The sequence below is a fragment of the Chrysochloris asiatica genome, unplaced genomic scaffold, assembly GCF_000296735.1.
Source record: "Chrysochloris asiatica unplaced genomic scaffold, ChrAsi1.0 scaffold00023, whole genome shotgun sequence".
In the NCBI taxonomy this organism is placed as follows: domain Eukaryota; kingdom Metazoa; phylum Chordata; class Mammalia; order Afrosoricida; family Chrysochloridae; genus Chrysochloris; species Chrysochloris asiatica.
In genome coordinates, this window is record NW_006408541.1 from 15518702 (window position 1) to 15535626 (window position 16925).

The 16925-nt window shown below is 41.0% G+C and overlaps 1 protein-coding gene across 1 annotated transcript in view; it reads right to left on the minus strand.

Annotated features, from left to right (window-relative positions):
* NCOA3 (nuclear receptor coactivator 3) overlaps positions 1–16530 on the minus strand; it is a 27026-nt gene extending 10496 nt beyond the window's left edge. The window contains exons 1-14 of the mRNA XM_006839329.1: positions 16445–16530; positions 15319–15491; positions 14839–14939; positions 13642–13816; positions 12338–12526; positions 12078–12179; positions 8530–8670; positions 7929–8076; positions 6713–7104; positions 5667–6538; positions 4639–4774; positions 2920–3114; positions 2277–2540; positions 2067–2193 (exon numbers count right to left, since the gene is read on the minus strand). Of these exons, the coding sequence (XP_006839392.1) occupies positions 2067–2193; positions 2277–2540; positions 2920–3114; positions 4639–4774; positions 5667–6538; positions 6713–7104; positions 7929–8076; positions 8530–8670; positions 12078–12179; positions 12338–12526; positions 13642–13816; positions 14839–14939; positions 15319–15491; positions 16445–16530 (3101 nt within the window). The remainder of the gene's footprint in view (positions 1–2066; positions 2194–2276; positions 2541–2919; positions 3115–4638; positions 4775–5666; positions 6539–6712; positions 7105–7928; positions 8077–8529; positions 8671–12077; positions 12180–12337; positions 12527–13641; positions 13817–14838; positions 14940–15318; positions 15492–16444) is intronic.
* Between the last annotated feature and the right edge of the window lie 395 nt (positions 16531–16925).

The following is a 16925-nucleotide window of genomic DNA, read 5'->3' on the forward strand; positions in this document are numbered from 1 at the left end:
ACTTCTTGCCTTTGTGGGCCCTCCCCCCCCAATTTGGGTGTCCAATGTCCAAGTTGCCCATCTCTGTCTACTCTGTGTGTGAAGGGGGTGGGAATGTTTCTTGCTGTGAGGGTTTGTTCCCTTCTTTTGGGTTACTGCATCCATAGGTGTAGATCAAGTTCATCAAATTGTCTCAGATCACTCTTTTTATTCCCCCCCCTCTTCTTTCTTCTCCTCCTAGTTGAGTTCTGATCATCCATTCATCGGGACCAGGTCACGTGGGTACCATCTGCAAGTGTGGGTGTTCTTGTGGATATGCCCTCTCTTCCTATCAGCTGGTAGCTTCACTCTCCACTCTAGTCCTCTGTGGCCACGCCACTGACTCTGGGCCCAGGAGTCCCCAGGTCTCCCCACACTGCTGGCCAACCAGGTCCTCATCTGGGTCCACAGAAGCCCACGGAACATTGTAGGGCTTAGCTTGCCCATAAGGAATACTTTTACTGTATAAAATAACTCAATTACCCCAAGTATAAAAAATATGGCAACTTATATTTATAAATGTATGAGCTACTTATAAATAGTAAGTAGCAGAGATGACAGTGTCAAAATGACAGGACTTTAAAGTTCAGGTCTACATGGTAACCTTCCCCAAACCTCTTCTCCTGCCGCCACCCAACATATGTAAGAGTCCACTCTGCCATCAAAATAGATTCTTAAAGCATGAGATCGGGGGCTAGGGATGGGGCCACACGGGGAAGGTGCTATTTTCAAGATCCTACAAAAATCGAGATGATATAACTCAGTTATATTATTTGAAAAGTTAGAGAAAATCAACAAAACAACTGAAGAAAAAGAAAGAAGTGTTGAACTATCAATGAACTAAGTCAGGAAATCTGCCAAAATAACTTTGTCATCCTTGGCCAACAGAGCTCATGTGTCAAATTCCATATGCTAACACCAAGAGGCCACAGCTCCCCACACACATAAAGAGCCATGGGGCTAAAAATGAACCCTGTCTCCGAAAAGCTCTGTGAATTGGAGGCTATTAGTGCTCGACTGGGCAGACAACCACTCACCTTAATCAACTCACAGCTATATCACTGTCTACTCAAAAGATTCCTTTTCTCTTTGCTTAAGTAATTAAAGAATTTGGGTTGCATTTTACCCAATGTAGCAATAACTTTCATGCAAATAAGCTAACAACTCAACTACCAACCAATAAAAGTGAATACAGACTTAGCCGACAGTCCTTGAAAAGTTCTGAATGATTTTCAAAAGCACTCAATCCTAAAATATGAATTTTCCAGAAAACTGAGGCTTGTCTTCTGATTGCCATCTATATATAGAGAGAGCCATTGTGGTGATGGTGTGCCATGGAGTCAGTTCCAATTCACAACGACCCTCTATAGAGGTTCCAAGATTGTAAATCTTTACCGGAGCAGAAAGCCTCATCTTTCACCTGCAGAACAGCTGGTAGCTTCTAACTGCTGACCTGGAGGTTAGCAGCCCAACTCACAACTACTACACTACCAGTGCTCCTTATAGAGCTGCTAGGAAATACTATCTTCTCAAACTGATGCCAACTTACCTCCCTCCTCATGAATTACCATCACAAAAGACAATCACCTCAAAGAGGGGCTCTCAGAGGCTGGACTACTGAATGATCCTATAACTAAATAAATACAAGAGAGCTTTCACAAAGTTGGTGGGAAAATAGAATTCAAAAGATAATGGAATCTTTCCAGAAACTCTTCGAAGTCCCCTTGTATAGTTCTGTTTTCCTCCCTCTCCTGCGAAGGCTTTCATTTGCTACCTCTGCCTCATTTTTTGACACATAATCACCACAAAATGCAGTTTGTTCCTGGGCCCTGACCGTCTAGGTAATCTGAGGCAAATATTTTCTGAGGAGTCCTGGTGTGGCACTGTGTGATAAGTACTGGCCGGTTTGACCACAAGATCGGCAGTTCAAACCTAGCAACCACTTCTCGGAAACCCTATACAGGTTCACAACGAGTTGGAACCTACTCGACAGCACTTAACACCACCACCTCCAATATTTTCTGAAGAGCCACAAAATAAAAGCCCACCTGTTTTGAGCCCCATTAGGGCCTTGTTCCATAGACACCATGCCATCTGGCCAGGAGCCTGGTTGGTTAGATGGTGCTGCTTGGTTGTAAGGATTGACGCCCATTCCCATGGTAATCTCACCAGGCCCTGAGGAAACAAAGTGTATGCCTATAGCAACAATGATCATGAAACAGCTCATTTGGGTTTGGGTTAAGGAAGGGGACACTTACTCATTTGAAGCATCTGTTGCTGCTGCTGCTGCTGCTGCTGCTGTTGCAACATTGGTCTCGTGCCTGGCATGCTATTGGATCGGATGGGCAAGGTGGGCATAGAGCCGGCCACCACAGGTCTGGGTAAGGAAGTGCTATACTCCGCTCCTGGTCTTCCCATGGAGTTGGAGTTCAGAGGCTCCGTTCTGCCAGCCTTTGAGTTTGGTACGCCCCAGTCTCCTGAGGAAGCTGTCTGGTTCACAGTCACATTTCGTGTTGGTCCACCTAATAGATAAAAATGACTAGATCTTTTCATATTATAATGGAATGCTTCCTAAATCAGACAGGCAACAGCTAATATTTCAACCTGGACAATAAAAGGACTCTGTCACACTAAGACTAGGACTGTCCAACTACAGACATTTTTCTGAGGCCACTCTTCCCCTTCTACTCACTACAGGCTAAAAAAAAAGGCTTATGCTAAGAGCCTCCAGAAGGGTTAAAGAACCAAGACATAGACAAAATGAATACTCATGAAAGAAACATTATGCTAACATTTATGCAAAAACCTATAATCCCAGTGATCTAAATGGCTTTAGGAATTTTAAATTTGCTTTTCCCAAAAGCAGCTTTAAATCCTAACTACTGATTAGAAGCAGCATACCTATATTGGAGCCATAAGTTTCCTGACTGTCCATCATTCTTGGATTCCCACCTAACATGGGCTGCTTTGGTAACATGGGGAAAGCATTGGCATTCTTCACTGGGGGGCTGGAGCCAACAGACACTGGGCTATCCAGAGACATCGCTCGGTTATAGGGAGGACGAATGGCCTGCACAGATTGTGGACTTCTCAAACCTGTTGAAAACATACAAGTACAGTACATAAATATCTCCTAATGATTCAATACACAAATAAAGGTCCAGCCTGTCGATTCTGACTCATAGCAAACTTTTACAGGGTTTCCGAGGCTTTAAATTTCTGCAGTAGCAGAAAGCTTCACCTCTCTTCCATGGAGCGGCTGGCTGGTGGGCTCAAACCTTGTGGTTCACAGTCCAGGGTTTTTCTACAGAGCCACCGTGCCACTCCCCAATAATATAAGTACAGACATAAATACCATTACCCACCCACCCAAGAACGCCTTCCTAACAAAAATAAACACTGCCTTCCTTTGCAAAATAAACATTAAACAAGGGGGTGGGAGTTTTATATATATATATATATATATATATATATAGCTGTGGGTTAATGCGCTGGACTGTAAAGATGGTTTGAACTGCAAGGTCTGTAGTTCAAGTTCACTAGCTTCTCCTTGAAAACTCTATACAGCATCACTATGGGTCAGAACCGACTTGATGGCAGTTAACAACAACATCATGCTTGGACTCCAAATAAAGTAGACACAAGAATCTGAGCCTGGCTAAGGTACTGGCCACTGTTGTGTAGCCCAATATTGTTGATGTTGTGAAGTGCTGTCGAGACAGTGCCAATTCATAAAGACCCTGTACAGTGTTCCAAGAAGTGGCTGAGGAGTTCAAATCACCAACCTTGTGGTTCAAACTGACCTTGCAGTCCAGTGTATTGACTATCCCACTGTGCCACAACAAGACTCCCGATGTAGTCCTTCACATTCTGCCTCACGAACTACTGAAAGAGCTGCCAGCACCTTAAGCTCCTCCAAGTTCTTCTTCCACATGTACACTGACTGGCTGGCTGAAGGGTTTCTCTCAGACCAGGAATGAAATATAAAATTTCCTCCTTTCTCTTTGCCCAAACTATTTGATTGGTTTGTCTGCATTTCTTTCATTTTATAGGAAATGTCATTAAAAATAAATTACCATCGTTCTGGATAACTGTGAATTATTCATTTCTCATTTGATTATATGCAAATATCTGAGTCAGACTATGAGATAGCAAACACCAAAGAAGAAAACTTGACCAAATGACAAGTTTCATGAATGTCAAAGGACATTAGTTTTGTTTTAATTCAACTCTCTGTAGCTAAGAAAAATAAACACCCTAGCATTTACAATTCATCTGCAGTAAGCAAAGATGAACAAGTTCCTCTAATTGGCATAACTAATCAAAAAACCAAACCCACTGCCACCGATTCCCAATCACAGCAGCACTACACAGGGCTTCCAAGACGGCAAATCTCAACTGGCATCATACTAGTGAGAAATAGGAAAGGGAAAAAATAGGAGAATGTTCCGGCGGTTTTGTAAAATGCAGACATTCTAAAATAGCATAGCAAACAGAGAGGCTGCATGTGTGTTTTGTGTTGTATGTGTGAGGTGGATTCGGATCTTGGTTGAAAGAGTGCACACAAGTATTCAAAAACATTTCAAAGTCAACAAAAATAAAGCTTAGTTCTTTCCTTACCCAGAGAATTAGTTCCTTGAAATATTTGTTGCTTGGTTCCCAGATTACTACCATTTGAGGATACAGAATTACTGTAGAAATCTGAACTAGTCAGATCACCAAGAATAGCATCTAAATTATCTAAGTCTCCAGGGCCCTGAAAATAAATGTAAAGTTGATCTTTGTTTATGACAAGATATATAGGTTTAAACATGTTCATCAAAATAAAAAATGGGAATAAACGAAACACAATATTGACCTAAAATGATAGTGCCCGACTAACAGCTTATAGTCTTTATGCTTATTCTCCTTCTCTGAGTAAGAACAGTTTAAACCGAGATAAATCACACATTTTTATATACTCTATAGACAGTCAACAAATTCTCAAGCAGTGGGAAGATTTTCCAGCTACCATCAGTTACCAGCATTAATGAGATCTTTCGCTGACAGAGATGTCTGCACCTACCTGTACCTTCTGGAAACAAGCACTGAGTAAACACAAAAGAAACACGCTGGCGCCTAACAAGGTGTCATAGGTGTGCTCCAAAAACAAAAAAGGCTTTTAGCCAAAACTTAGTGAACAGTAGGTTCCCAACTATCAGGCTTCCCCATGTCTGTCATTTGCTCAGGGGCAGATTAACATCTCCTAGAATAGCATTCCTCAAGCAGAAGCTGAGAGACGCTTATATAGACTGTGATCTGGTACATGAAACCTAGTTTTTAGGTAAAATTCAAAAACTTCTGTTGCTTAAAACAAACATTTTCTTCCTTAGTGGGTGGGACCAGTGTGCTCAGTGAGTGCGTCAGGTAAAATGATTCAAATTACTAGTAAAAGGTTAGAGCTCCATCTTAAATCATACACATTTGGTATTTCTAAATTGCATCAGAACAAAACAAAAACAAAGAAAGCCATAATGAAAATTAACATCCTTTGTTTTTTTTTTAAACTAAAATAAAAGATCAGAATTTATATACAACACATTGTCTTTCTAAAAGTTAAAATGCAATGATGAACACAATGGCCAAGCTGGAACGTACAGAAAGCTTACCTCTTCATTTGTCTCTGCCTTAATTTTCGAGTCTTTTTCTTGACTCGAGTTAGGAATGGTGGAGCTGCCACACTGGCTCGTCTTGTTATCAATGCCTTCCGCTTTGGGCTGGAGCTCTTTGGAGAGGGGGTCACTAGGATCATCCCGGTCCAGCAGGTATCTGAGGAGCGCGTTATTTTCCTTCTTCTTCGGACTCAGCTGCTCCTGCTTGACGTTTCCATCCCCACAAGGCGCTGTACTGTTGGTGTCCCTCCCGGTGGCTTCTGCTGTAATCTTAGCTACTTCCGCTGGAGAATTCCCATTCTGCAGCAACTTGTGCAAAATCCTGTGTTTCTTTTGCAACAGTGACCCATGCACATTGGATGTGGAGGACACGCCTCCTGACGTGGAGGAGGAAACTCCAGAAGGGCTGGTGACACTCAGGGCGGAGTCTTTGCAACTCGGATCCAGGGGAGAGCTGGTCAAGGAGGAATGGCCCCGATCATCCGAAGAATAGGTAAGCAACTGCAGTAATTTCTTATGGCCTTTGCTTTCCAGTGGACCCCCCCTTTGAGTATCTGACCCTTCAACACTGCTCTCTTTACTTTCTTTGTCATTGAGATGATCCCTACTATTGGATGGACACACTGAACTCTCCACGGGATTCGGGTCACAATATAAGCCGAGAGGACTCTTGGAATCCTGGCTGTTGACTTTACTTGGCTGGGTTATGTTCATATTGGGAGAGTTATCCAGCTTAGGGCCTGGTGAAGACAGGGTAGATAAAAGTGAAGTCCCCACACCCTCGCTGATAGCCTGCAGGGCACTGAGAGAGCTACTGGAAAAGCTATGGCTACCGGCATGGCCAGAAGATCCCATGGGAGAGTGCACGCCTGGAGTTGGAGAAAAGGAAGGAAAGCGGGTTAGACTACAGTATACAGAACAAAACCCCGCTTCGTTCCTCAAAGTTTCAACTATACAATGATTTGATTTTACAAGAATTACAGTGGAATAGAGAGAAAAGAAGAAATGCTAAAAATAATAATAGGAACTGCCAACGTGGATACCTGCAACAGGGGAAAACTGATGTGAGGCCATCTTTGGACTCCCACGGTTACGAGGTGAGATCATGATATTCTGCTGGTTGGAACCAAGACCAGGACTCCCATGAGGGGGGCTACTCATGCTGAGCCCATAGTTGTTGTTCTGGTAGGAAGGTGGTGACTGCATGCTTGGCCCAGGGTTCATGGAAGCGATGTTACTGGCGCCTCCATACCTAGCTCCACTCAGCTGCCCTGAGGTACTGGGCTCTGCAAGGCCATAGGTCCTGCCGCTCAGCATCTGTAAGCCTTGGTTCGGTGACATGCTCATGCCACCTACTGAACTGTTGCATCCAGTTAAAGGAGGCCTAGTGCCTTGTCCATGAGAATTGGGGTTGGGTCTATAGCCATTCTGTTCTCTGCAAGCAAAAAAAAAACAGCAAACTTTCACTAAAAAATTGAAACACGTGTCAAAGCCCTGACTCAGATAAACAAAGGACGAGGTGAGTGCAGAGGAACCACAGGTCTCTCACACCACCTAATACCTAGTGACAACACATTAACAGTATTAATCTACTATTACCCTACTATGTGTACTGTTACAAGCTGCAGACACCACTGAGAAGGAACAACAGCCAGGTTACATGAATCCCTTGCTGTTTTTCTGAGGTGCTCCTGAGTTAACGCCAGATGACAAAGCAGAGCTGCCCCACAGTTTTCTTGGCTGCACTATTGATGGAGGCAAAGCCGCCAGGTAGGTTTGAACCACCAGCCTCTCAGTTGGGAGTCTAGTGTTTAACCGCTGCATCACCAGGCTCCTAACAGTGCTTAACTAGAGTCGCCACATATCTAAAAGTGGCAGTGGGAGGGGCCTACAAATTCTTCAAGATGATTAAGTGGTGACTATCTGCCTTCACAGGACTCTCATGTCCCATCCGCAACCAATACAGCTACACTTCGCAGCAAGAGGTAAACCGTAAACTTGGTCCTTAAAAGAGATCTGAAGTATGATTGTAAACGAAAGGTAAAAGACTGCTCACAATCTTTCACTGGCAGCCTGCACTCACACACTTTCACAGAAAAACACCACCTTAAAAATCCCAATCATAATCCAGAAACCTGAATTCACTTCAGCAAAGTCAGTAATTAGCATGCTTTTTTTCTCTCGTTTGTACATCAACCGTAAAGCATCTTGAGATGACTGGTGCACTTAACAGGAAGATGTACAGTAATCTAGCTTTACCTCTGAAGAAAGTGGGTGGAAACAAAGCCATGACGATCATTTGTTACGGGATTTCGGAAGAGTTTGCTTTTCGTTTGTGCAGTCACTAGAGTCCCATCAGCCAAAGAGAAGCGGTACACTGGGGTTTCTGCATGCCCATGGATGTAAGCTGTTGGGAAAAAGATCTCGGTCCTAGTAATGGCAATCAGCAAAATGTTTTTCAAGTGCAACGTTTTCAAATTCCAGTATAACCCTGAATCTGCACCAAAATTAAGAAAAGGCTAAAATACTAACATTCAAGAATCACTTTTCTGTCCTCTTACCCATGACCGCTACTACCATGTGTGAGGCAGTGACTGTGTGCCACAGAGTTGGTTCCAATTCACACTGACCCTGATTGATACAGGGTTTCCAAAGCTGTCAATCTTTACAGAAGCAGAAAGTCTCATCTTTCTCCTAAGGAGCAACTGGTAGATTCGAACTGCTGACCTGCAGTTAGGAGCGCATTCCTAACTCGTAATCCATTATGCTACCAGGGTTCCATCATCTGTATGGTTAGAGCTTTATAACATATCAAACAAGATGACAAACAATCGCAAGAATTAATTCCAAAATGTATCACCTTCTTGGTAGTGACGTTTCTGGGACCATGCCTGCCCATCATGCAGACTGAAAAACCTCTGGATACACCTTCGGATTATATCTTCAAAGCCAGGCCTCATGGAGGATCTCAGAGAATTTGTATCTATATTGACAACTTTTCCTATTAACCAGAAAGTAAAGATAAGTATGAATACCTTTTGAGCTTTTTTATCGTCTTATACAATGATTTTACATCAAAATGTTCTGTAGAGTACATCAAAGTACCCTACATACAAACACACACAATGACTTTTACTTGACGGACATGGGGAGTGTAACTTGTCCAAACGAACAAAGGTTTCATTTTCATTTATAAAGAAAAAAACTAACGCCTTCCAGAAAAACTATTAATCTGACAATATTCTGTCTCTGCTACCATGAAGCAAAAGAAAATTCCTGCTTCAACAGCGAGTAGAGAAGATTTTTTTCCATCTGGAGTGAATGCATATTTTTGTACATTTGAATTCTAAACTGGGGGGGTATAACCCAATACTCATGTCTACAAGTCTGCAAGTCTCTGACAACTTTTGTTTAGCATAAAATATACAAATAGACCTCATCAAAACTGCTATGAAATTGAAGACAGCTTTACGAAGAAGCTGTTCCCCTTTGTAAACAGCTAGGCTTTTCCACTTTATGAGTAGTACCATGGCAGTTCACATCAACAAAGTCCTTACAAAGAGTGTCAAGAAGAAAATGAAATCAATCCATTTTCTAAGTAAGCAGGGTATCATGTGAGAGTACCAGCTATGTTCAATATAAGAAACATTAGGAAAAACACTAGTTACAGGGACTCAAGGAGCCAAAATTGCACCTAAGGGTCTCCAGAATGTGGGGTTTTTTTAAGTGAGTCTTGCTGATCTGCAGAATGATGAAGTTCATTAAGAAAATGCAACAGAATTACCAGGGCTATTCAAGGCAAAACTGCCTCATCAACTAGCATGGCTCTTACTTGTGACAAAATATGCTGCAAGGTCATAAAAAAATGTCAAACAGGTTGATTTTAAGACCACCAATGGTTGTTTTGAATTTTCTATGCATAGCTGTAGGGGAGAGAAGAGACCCCACACCTTCAAATAAATAAATATTAGAGAGACTCTTTATTAACAGGAATCAAAACAAGACAAAGTAAACATAAACCACCCAGGTGAGGGAAATCATTATGAACTTCCACATGGTGGTGACCTTTTGTCAGGCACAGAGAACAAAGGTGTCTCTTCCCACAGCACCACTGAAGGTAGCAATGTGTCACCTATGCATGCCAGGCCTACACAGGAAACTACTGCAGGTAGGACAGCTTACAGACTGTCTCTGAGGCTTCCCAGGTACAAGACCACAACCAGGTAACCACTAAGGGGCATGCTCAAGAAAGGTCCTGCTGGGGCCAGCTGGGGGGAATGGCCCCAAACCCACTTTTAAATATCCTCTGCTTCTACCTCTGGCAGTTCAGCTGTCAGACCACATTAGGTACTCAGGGAAAATAAACTGGGAGAGTTATCTGCAAGTGAGAACCCTTAAACCTAGGCACAAGGTGGAATTAAGCTCTGGCTGGCAGGAATCGTTCGCAGGCAAAAAGCCTTCAGATTTCATGTTCTCCAACAGCAGGGTCCTACTACATATCACCCCACTCGGGTTCAAAGGACTGCTTACAGTCAGCACTAACAGGTCCACCAAATCCAAAAGGCAATGAAGATTATAACCTGGAAAACTGGGTAAATGACTTGGAGAAGGTAGTCAATACACTGATTCAAATCAGAAAGTTAGAGAAAAGGCCTGCCTGCCAGTCTATCCACTCCACGATGTGCTCCTTAGAAAAGTGAAAATGCTGAAGGCGGCCCAATACGGACTGGGGTAATGTATGGGGTTTCATAATGAAGCCAGCTCTGGAAATGCCATGGAGGCTGAGCCAGGCACTAAGGCAGAATGAGCTGATGGGTTTGAAGCACCCATCCAAGAATCTGTTTAAAATAGAAATTATAGTAGTGACAAATAAAAGTCGGATTTAGTTGGCTACACAGAAGAAAAAAGTGTTCCAGGAAAGAGAAAGACATATGCTCAGATTAAGGATGATCTCTTCTCAATCCCTACCCTTAGTTTAGCCCACAACCGCAAAAAAAAAGCTCAGAATGAAGGAATAGGCAAATACTATAAAACCTTTCTACGATGGCCAAAACAAGTACTGAGTGAATATAGCAAACCTCCTCCCAAACAACAGACAGAAAAGCAACTGGAATATACCAACTATTATGCGGATATTAACCAGAAAAACACATTTGATGGGTTTTGCTAGGTATTTACTAACCTTTATAAACAAAAATGCATTGCTTTGGTAAATAAGAAAACATTTAAGAAACCATTTCTAAAGATACTATCTTGTTAAACTGCTTAGGCAAATATGTTTTATTTAGTATCTTCAACAACAAAATTAAGAGAGAAAATGAAGACTGCCCTATCACCACGAGGCCCAGAGCATCCTCTCTACTCTAAAAGGAACAACACACAGAAATCCCTGACAGTACAGTTGATTTTCTCAAGGTAACAAAATAAAGCAAAACTTTTCCAATGTAAAATAATATCCATCAGTGTAAACAAATCGACAATCCAGAAAACAAACAACTCTTTCAATACTTTTTTTCTTTCCATTTGTGCAAATCTCAATAGCCTTAAAGTAGTTAACTGAGGTTGGTACTGAAAGGTTGAATGACTGTGAAAATAACTATTTATAATAAAATCTTATGGCAGCTATGTTTTATATTTACATCTGCTCCATTTAGCAACTCACTGAGTGTCTACAAATACACTACGGTGCAAAGTAGTAATCATGTGGTACACAGCAGAGTACACACTTGGAAGTCAGCAGACTGAAGCTCAAATTCTCTTCTGAGCCATGATCTTAGTTAGTCAACACAGTCCATGTCATGAAACCTCTGTTTTCCCAAAACATCCATGTATGTCTTCCCATACATGGTAAGCCCTTTGCATCATCATGCAAAGTCTCAGGTGATAATAAAAACAATCTTGAAGGTGAGCACAGATAATATTGCCATGATGCTATTAATCTTATTAATTGCCACTGTCTTTAATTATCTACTCCCAAGGTCAGTCACAAAGTGGCAAATCAACATTGATACTCATGGTGATGTTAGGAATGATTCCTAGTAAGCCTCATTAAATTACAGCTTTTTTTTTTAAACCGTGTTTCTTTATGATAAATGGGTTTGAAAGTTACGGAAGAGAAATACTAAATTCTCATCCAAAATGCTATTTGGAGAGAGCCAGGTGTCTTCACATTTGTTTTGAAATTAACTTATTTGGGAAATCTTAAGTGTCGACATTCCCAACTCATATGACACGGGTCCTAATGAAGCTCCCTTAAAGGGGAGTTCTCTGCAAAAAACAAAGATTGACACATGCAAAGCATTCATTACACTGGATAAAGGGAATTAAATGATAGTGAAGGCAGTAAAAGCAGTTTCACTTATGCAAAAAATTCTAAAACTGAACAACTCACACACAGAGCATCCTTACCTGAAAGGTCATGTCGAGTAATGAAGCTCTCTGGATTTGACGGGAACACTCTTTCTCCTGTGGTAATGCGGCGTGCCACACAGATCATACAGGACTGCAAATCTACAATTTAAACCGTAACCAGGTGAGGACTCTATTTACCTTCTGGATATGTCCATTCAAGAGGCTAAGAAGGACATGTAATTCAGGAAGAAGTTACAACAGTGGAAATTTAAAGCAACGAATCTGTCTGCTACTTGCTTCAGACACATTACTCTTACCTTCCCCTTCCTCCATCATGGCACGTGGCTGGGACAGGGCAAAGCACTGCATTGTTTCATATCGCTGACGTAGTTCAGGGCTGGTGCTTACGTCTTCCAGACTATCGTGTGGTGCTTTCATTAACATACGGCAATTAAATGTATGGCTTTTTTGTCTCTGTGTCTCATTTGTCCAGGTAACTCCATTAACTTCGGAAAACAAATTCAAAAGTGTTTGTTTTAATTTGGTAATTATTCTGTGACTGTGGTGTTGTGAATTATCTAATGTCTCTTCTGGCCATATTCTGTACTCCCACCACACAATGTTTCTACCCTGCTGGGTCTGGGAAAGAGAAGGTGGAAGAAGATATCGGTAGGATGGCTTGATTCAGCTATGGATGTTAGCAGAGTTCTAACTATAAAAACTTGAAACTCTAGCATGGGTTTAAAATGAGCTATCTCGGAGGCAGGAGAGGGGATATCTCACTACCATCAAAGAAGAACCAGGAACAAAGTGTGTCCTGGGGACCCTGTGCATTGAGCCTCCTTGACCCAGGGACAGAAACTTGAGAAGCAGTAGAGAAGGGTCAGCAGAAGAGCCAAGAGCAAGAGCGAGAACAGTGGTCCTCCCAGCCCAGGAAGCATGTAAAGCTGAGTGACTACAGCCAGGAAGCTGGCCTGCAGAGTAGGGGGCCTCCAAGCACTTAAGATGAGGAGCTAGGTTTGTGGACCCACAGAGCTAGAGTTGTGTGCCTTCAGGCTGAGACATACAGTAGAGCAGCGTGTTCTGTTGGCATTCATCAGCAGCTGACTGGAACAACCGCTCTGAACATTTTCTGATCATGAATTATAACATGTTAACTTCCCTAATAAACCCCGTCACTGTAGATAGGGTGCCTGAGTTCTGTGTGGCCGTTGCCATGAATCATGGAACCCAGCAGAAAAGTAGACAGCTCTATGGGAGGGATGGCTGATGCTATGTAAGGGTTTTGCAGCGAATGCCAACAAAAATTTGAGCTCTATTTTCTCATTACACTTTTCTGTCATAGTAATATCTACACTAACATTTCAGAGCAGTAATGTATAAAATACTGAAAGATTTCAACTTCAACATATCTCGCAATAACTCACTGTATACTTTGCTCCCATGAATTACATACTAAATTCTAAATTCGTGAGGTCACATGTTAAACTTTTGTTATTAGTCACTTGCTTTAGATCACTTGGCTTCCCAAAAAAAAAAAAAAAGATCTATTCCATTTTCTAAGGTATGATCAAGGAAGAACTTCAAACTACATTTTCAGAAAGCACACATTAAGAGTCACCTGTAGATTTTGGCAAGTTTTTAAGAAAATCCTTTCTGTCTTCTTCATGTAAAATACTGTAGACACTTGTATTGACCAAGTCCTCTTGCTTATATTGCAGGTATTGTGTGACATTTTCTGACACAAATACAATGTTTCCGTCTCGATTCACCACAAAAAGGAAACCATCCAGTGCCTAAAATGTAATCAGAATTCAGTATCTGCCTGACCACTACTTACTGCAAACTACTATCAGCCACTATTTTTATGCATCTTAACACCGTTACTACAGAGTTTTATTATTTAAAACTTTTACAAAGATAAAAATAAGGTCAACATAAAATCAGAATTACATCTTCAAAGGCGCATTTAAAACTTAGACAATTATCCTCAGGTCTTTCTATATATGCACGTGATGCCAACGCAAGCCAAAAGAAAGATTACTCCTTCTTATTGTTGTTGTTGTAGAGGGCGACTGAGTCGGTTCCAACTCATAACAACCCTTTATAGAGTTTTCCAAGGAGCCACTAGTGGTTTTGAATTGCTGACCTTGCGGTTAGCAGTTCAGTGCTTATCCTACAGCACCACAGCAGGGCACTATTCCTTAGTGGGAATTTATTAAAGGGATATAAAAAGTGATCAACAAAAATGCAGCTGTAGCCGACAAGTTGGGGGAAACAACAGAAACAAAAATGTTGACCAGTCTACTTATAGAGCCCTTGAGACCCTGCTTTGAAATAAACCAGTCTGTAAGTGCGTAAGTTAATCGGGTCGGATACATGTAAGGCAGCAACTGAACAAAATATAGACATTTTTCAAACAGAAAAGTTCCTTAAAAATACAGCACTGATTGTTGTGTGCCACCTAATGAATCATGACAGAAAAGCACAAGAAGTCTGAGCTATGCTATATCCAAATGCTGTCTCGGGTCCGTGAGCTACCTCTCCCTTCTTGCTTCTTTGTACTTCATGTGTGTGTGCTTCCCCAGTTTGCAACTCCGTTTTTTATAAGAAATGCAAACTCCGAAATTATGTATATTGAAAACATAAGAAGTTCATCGCCATATTCAGAATACTGAGTTCTGTCTCACAGAAAGAAACAGTTTATTTTTGCTCTCATTTCGTAACCAAAATTTCATCCTTTTTGTTTTTTAAATCAATTGATAGCACAACCAAAATACAACAAAGCTTACTGGGTATCTAAAACCTTTATACATGCCTGCAGTAAAAGTGGCCCTAAGGAATCTTTATCAATAACTCCTTGTCCAGTAGAAGATACATCAGCTTTCTGAACATCATCATCACTGGAAATCGCTTTTCCTGAAAAAAGGGACAGCAGTATTACAAATACTAAGTTTATCAATTATACATGGAAGCTTCGAGAAGTTGGTAGAAAAATGCAATTAAAAGATTGAAATTTTTCCACAAGCTTTTTGAAGCCCCCTCCATAGATTAAATCGTCCTCAAGACAGACACACGTGTGTGTACAAGTAGACACAAGGTAATTCCTGGTAGGAGATGATGCTGCCAGCTTTAAATTTTTAAAAGAAACTTCCCAGTTACCCAGAAAGGCAAAAGACATACAAAATTCTCTTTTACTACTAGTCACCTAAAGAACAAGGGGGCAAAAATATAAAGGTAAACACAGTTAACAAGTTCCTTTCTAAAAGATTTGAGTGTTTTTCTTACTTTGTATTACCTTGCTCTTTTATTTGACGTATCTGTCTTACTGTTTCCTTTAAAATTGCACATTTATCTGGTTTGACATTGAAATTGTCAATATCACTGAGATTAGCAGATATCAGCTCAGCCAACTCTTCAATATATTTACTTTCCTGCTCCCTTCTCCACTTTTCACCACTGCAAGTATGACTATGAGAGAGAAAGAAAAAAACCATGAATATACCCCACACAAAAAAAGTTGTAAGCAGGACCAGCTCCCACATACTGTCATTAATTTTATATGTAATCAAACTAAATTTAGCCACGAGACGCTAGTAACACATCATCTTGGAGAGGCAGCAACAACATAGTGGAAATTCATGTAAATTTAAATTCAATTCCGTCTTTTTGTGAGCTGGGTGGTCACCTGAAGCAGGTTAGCCTGAGTTTCCTCATCCGGAAAATGGGAGTAATGAGTGCGCCTTTGGAGAGATAGTAAAGCAGCTAAAAAAATAATTAAAAGAATGGTAGCTACTTACTATGAAAGACAAGGTTTTATTCATTGTAGGTTTTGTTTCATATTTTTTAACTATGACTTTGAACTTAAAATGATCTTCACTTTGACACAATACTAGCTGCAGAGTAACACTGTTTTACTGTATTTATTTGTATTTCTTTAACCTTATAATGGTGGTACCTTACCAATGCCACAGTAACATTTATTATGTATTGCTAACAGACAGCAAGGAGTCCTGGTGTGGCTCTGTACCGAAAGGTTTGTTTGAACCACAAGGTCAGCAGTTTAAACTCACCAGCCACTCCTCGGAAACTCTATACAGGGTCGCTGAGTCGGAAGGACTCGAAGGTACTTAACAACAACAATAGATAGCAAAGTCTCTTACATATAAAAGAACCTTGTCAGCTACTCCAGCCGCCTCCATTCATAAATGCTTCTCACAATACCAAAGACTATTAATCTAATATTCTAGCTTCCATCACCATCAGCAACAAAAGCTTCTCCTAGGGAAATGCCAACCTCACCATTTTACCACAATCATACTAAGCAAAACCAAAGCAATCAGAAAATGTAAACAGCAGGAAGCTGGAATTGTATCCTTAAATAAAACATGGCGTTAGGAAACAACAGGAACTAAATAACTTACCCTTGTCCTGGGTTGTCACATGGCAATTTGCGTTTCCGTGAATCAGTGGCCAGAGGATCCAAGGAGTTGTCTCCTAATCCACTCATCTTGAATATACATCAGCAACTAAGAAAGAAACAGAGAAAAGACAACCATGACTCTATAAAGGTGTATGTGTTTGAATGACTGCCTCTTGCAACGGCAGTACTAGGATCTCTAAATGGTTGGACAATGCCCAATTCCCTTTATCATAAATGAGTATTCTGAAGACAATCTCTGAATTCATACAATGGTTTAATTACACAAACTGTCCAACTCAAAGGTAGTTGGTCCTGCTAATGATGTGTGTACTGAATATATCACTATGAATAAGACCTCTTAAGATTTAACAACAATAACAACAGTAAAAGACAAACTACCAAGGTTTTGATACTGATAAAAGCCTAAGTTATGGAGGAACAAACAAGATGGTGGATCAGGTGGACATGTAGTACAGAGCTCC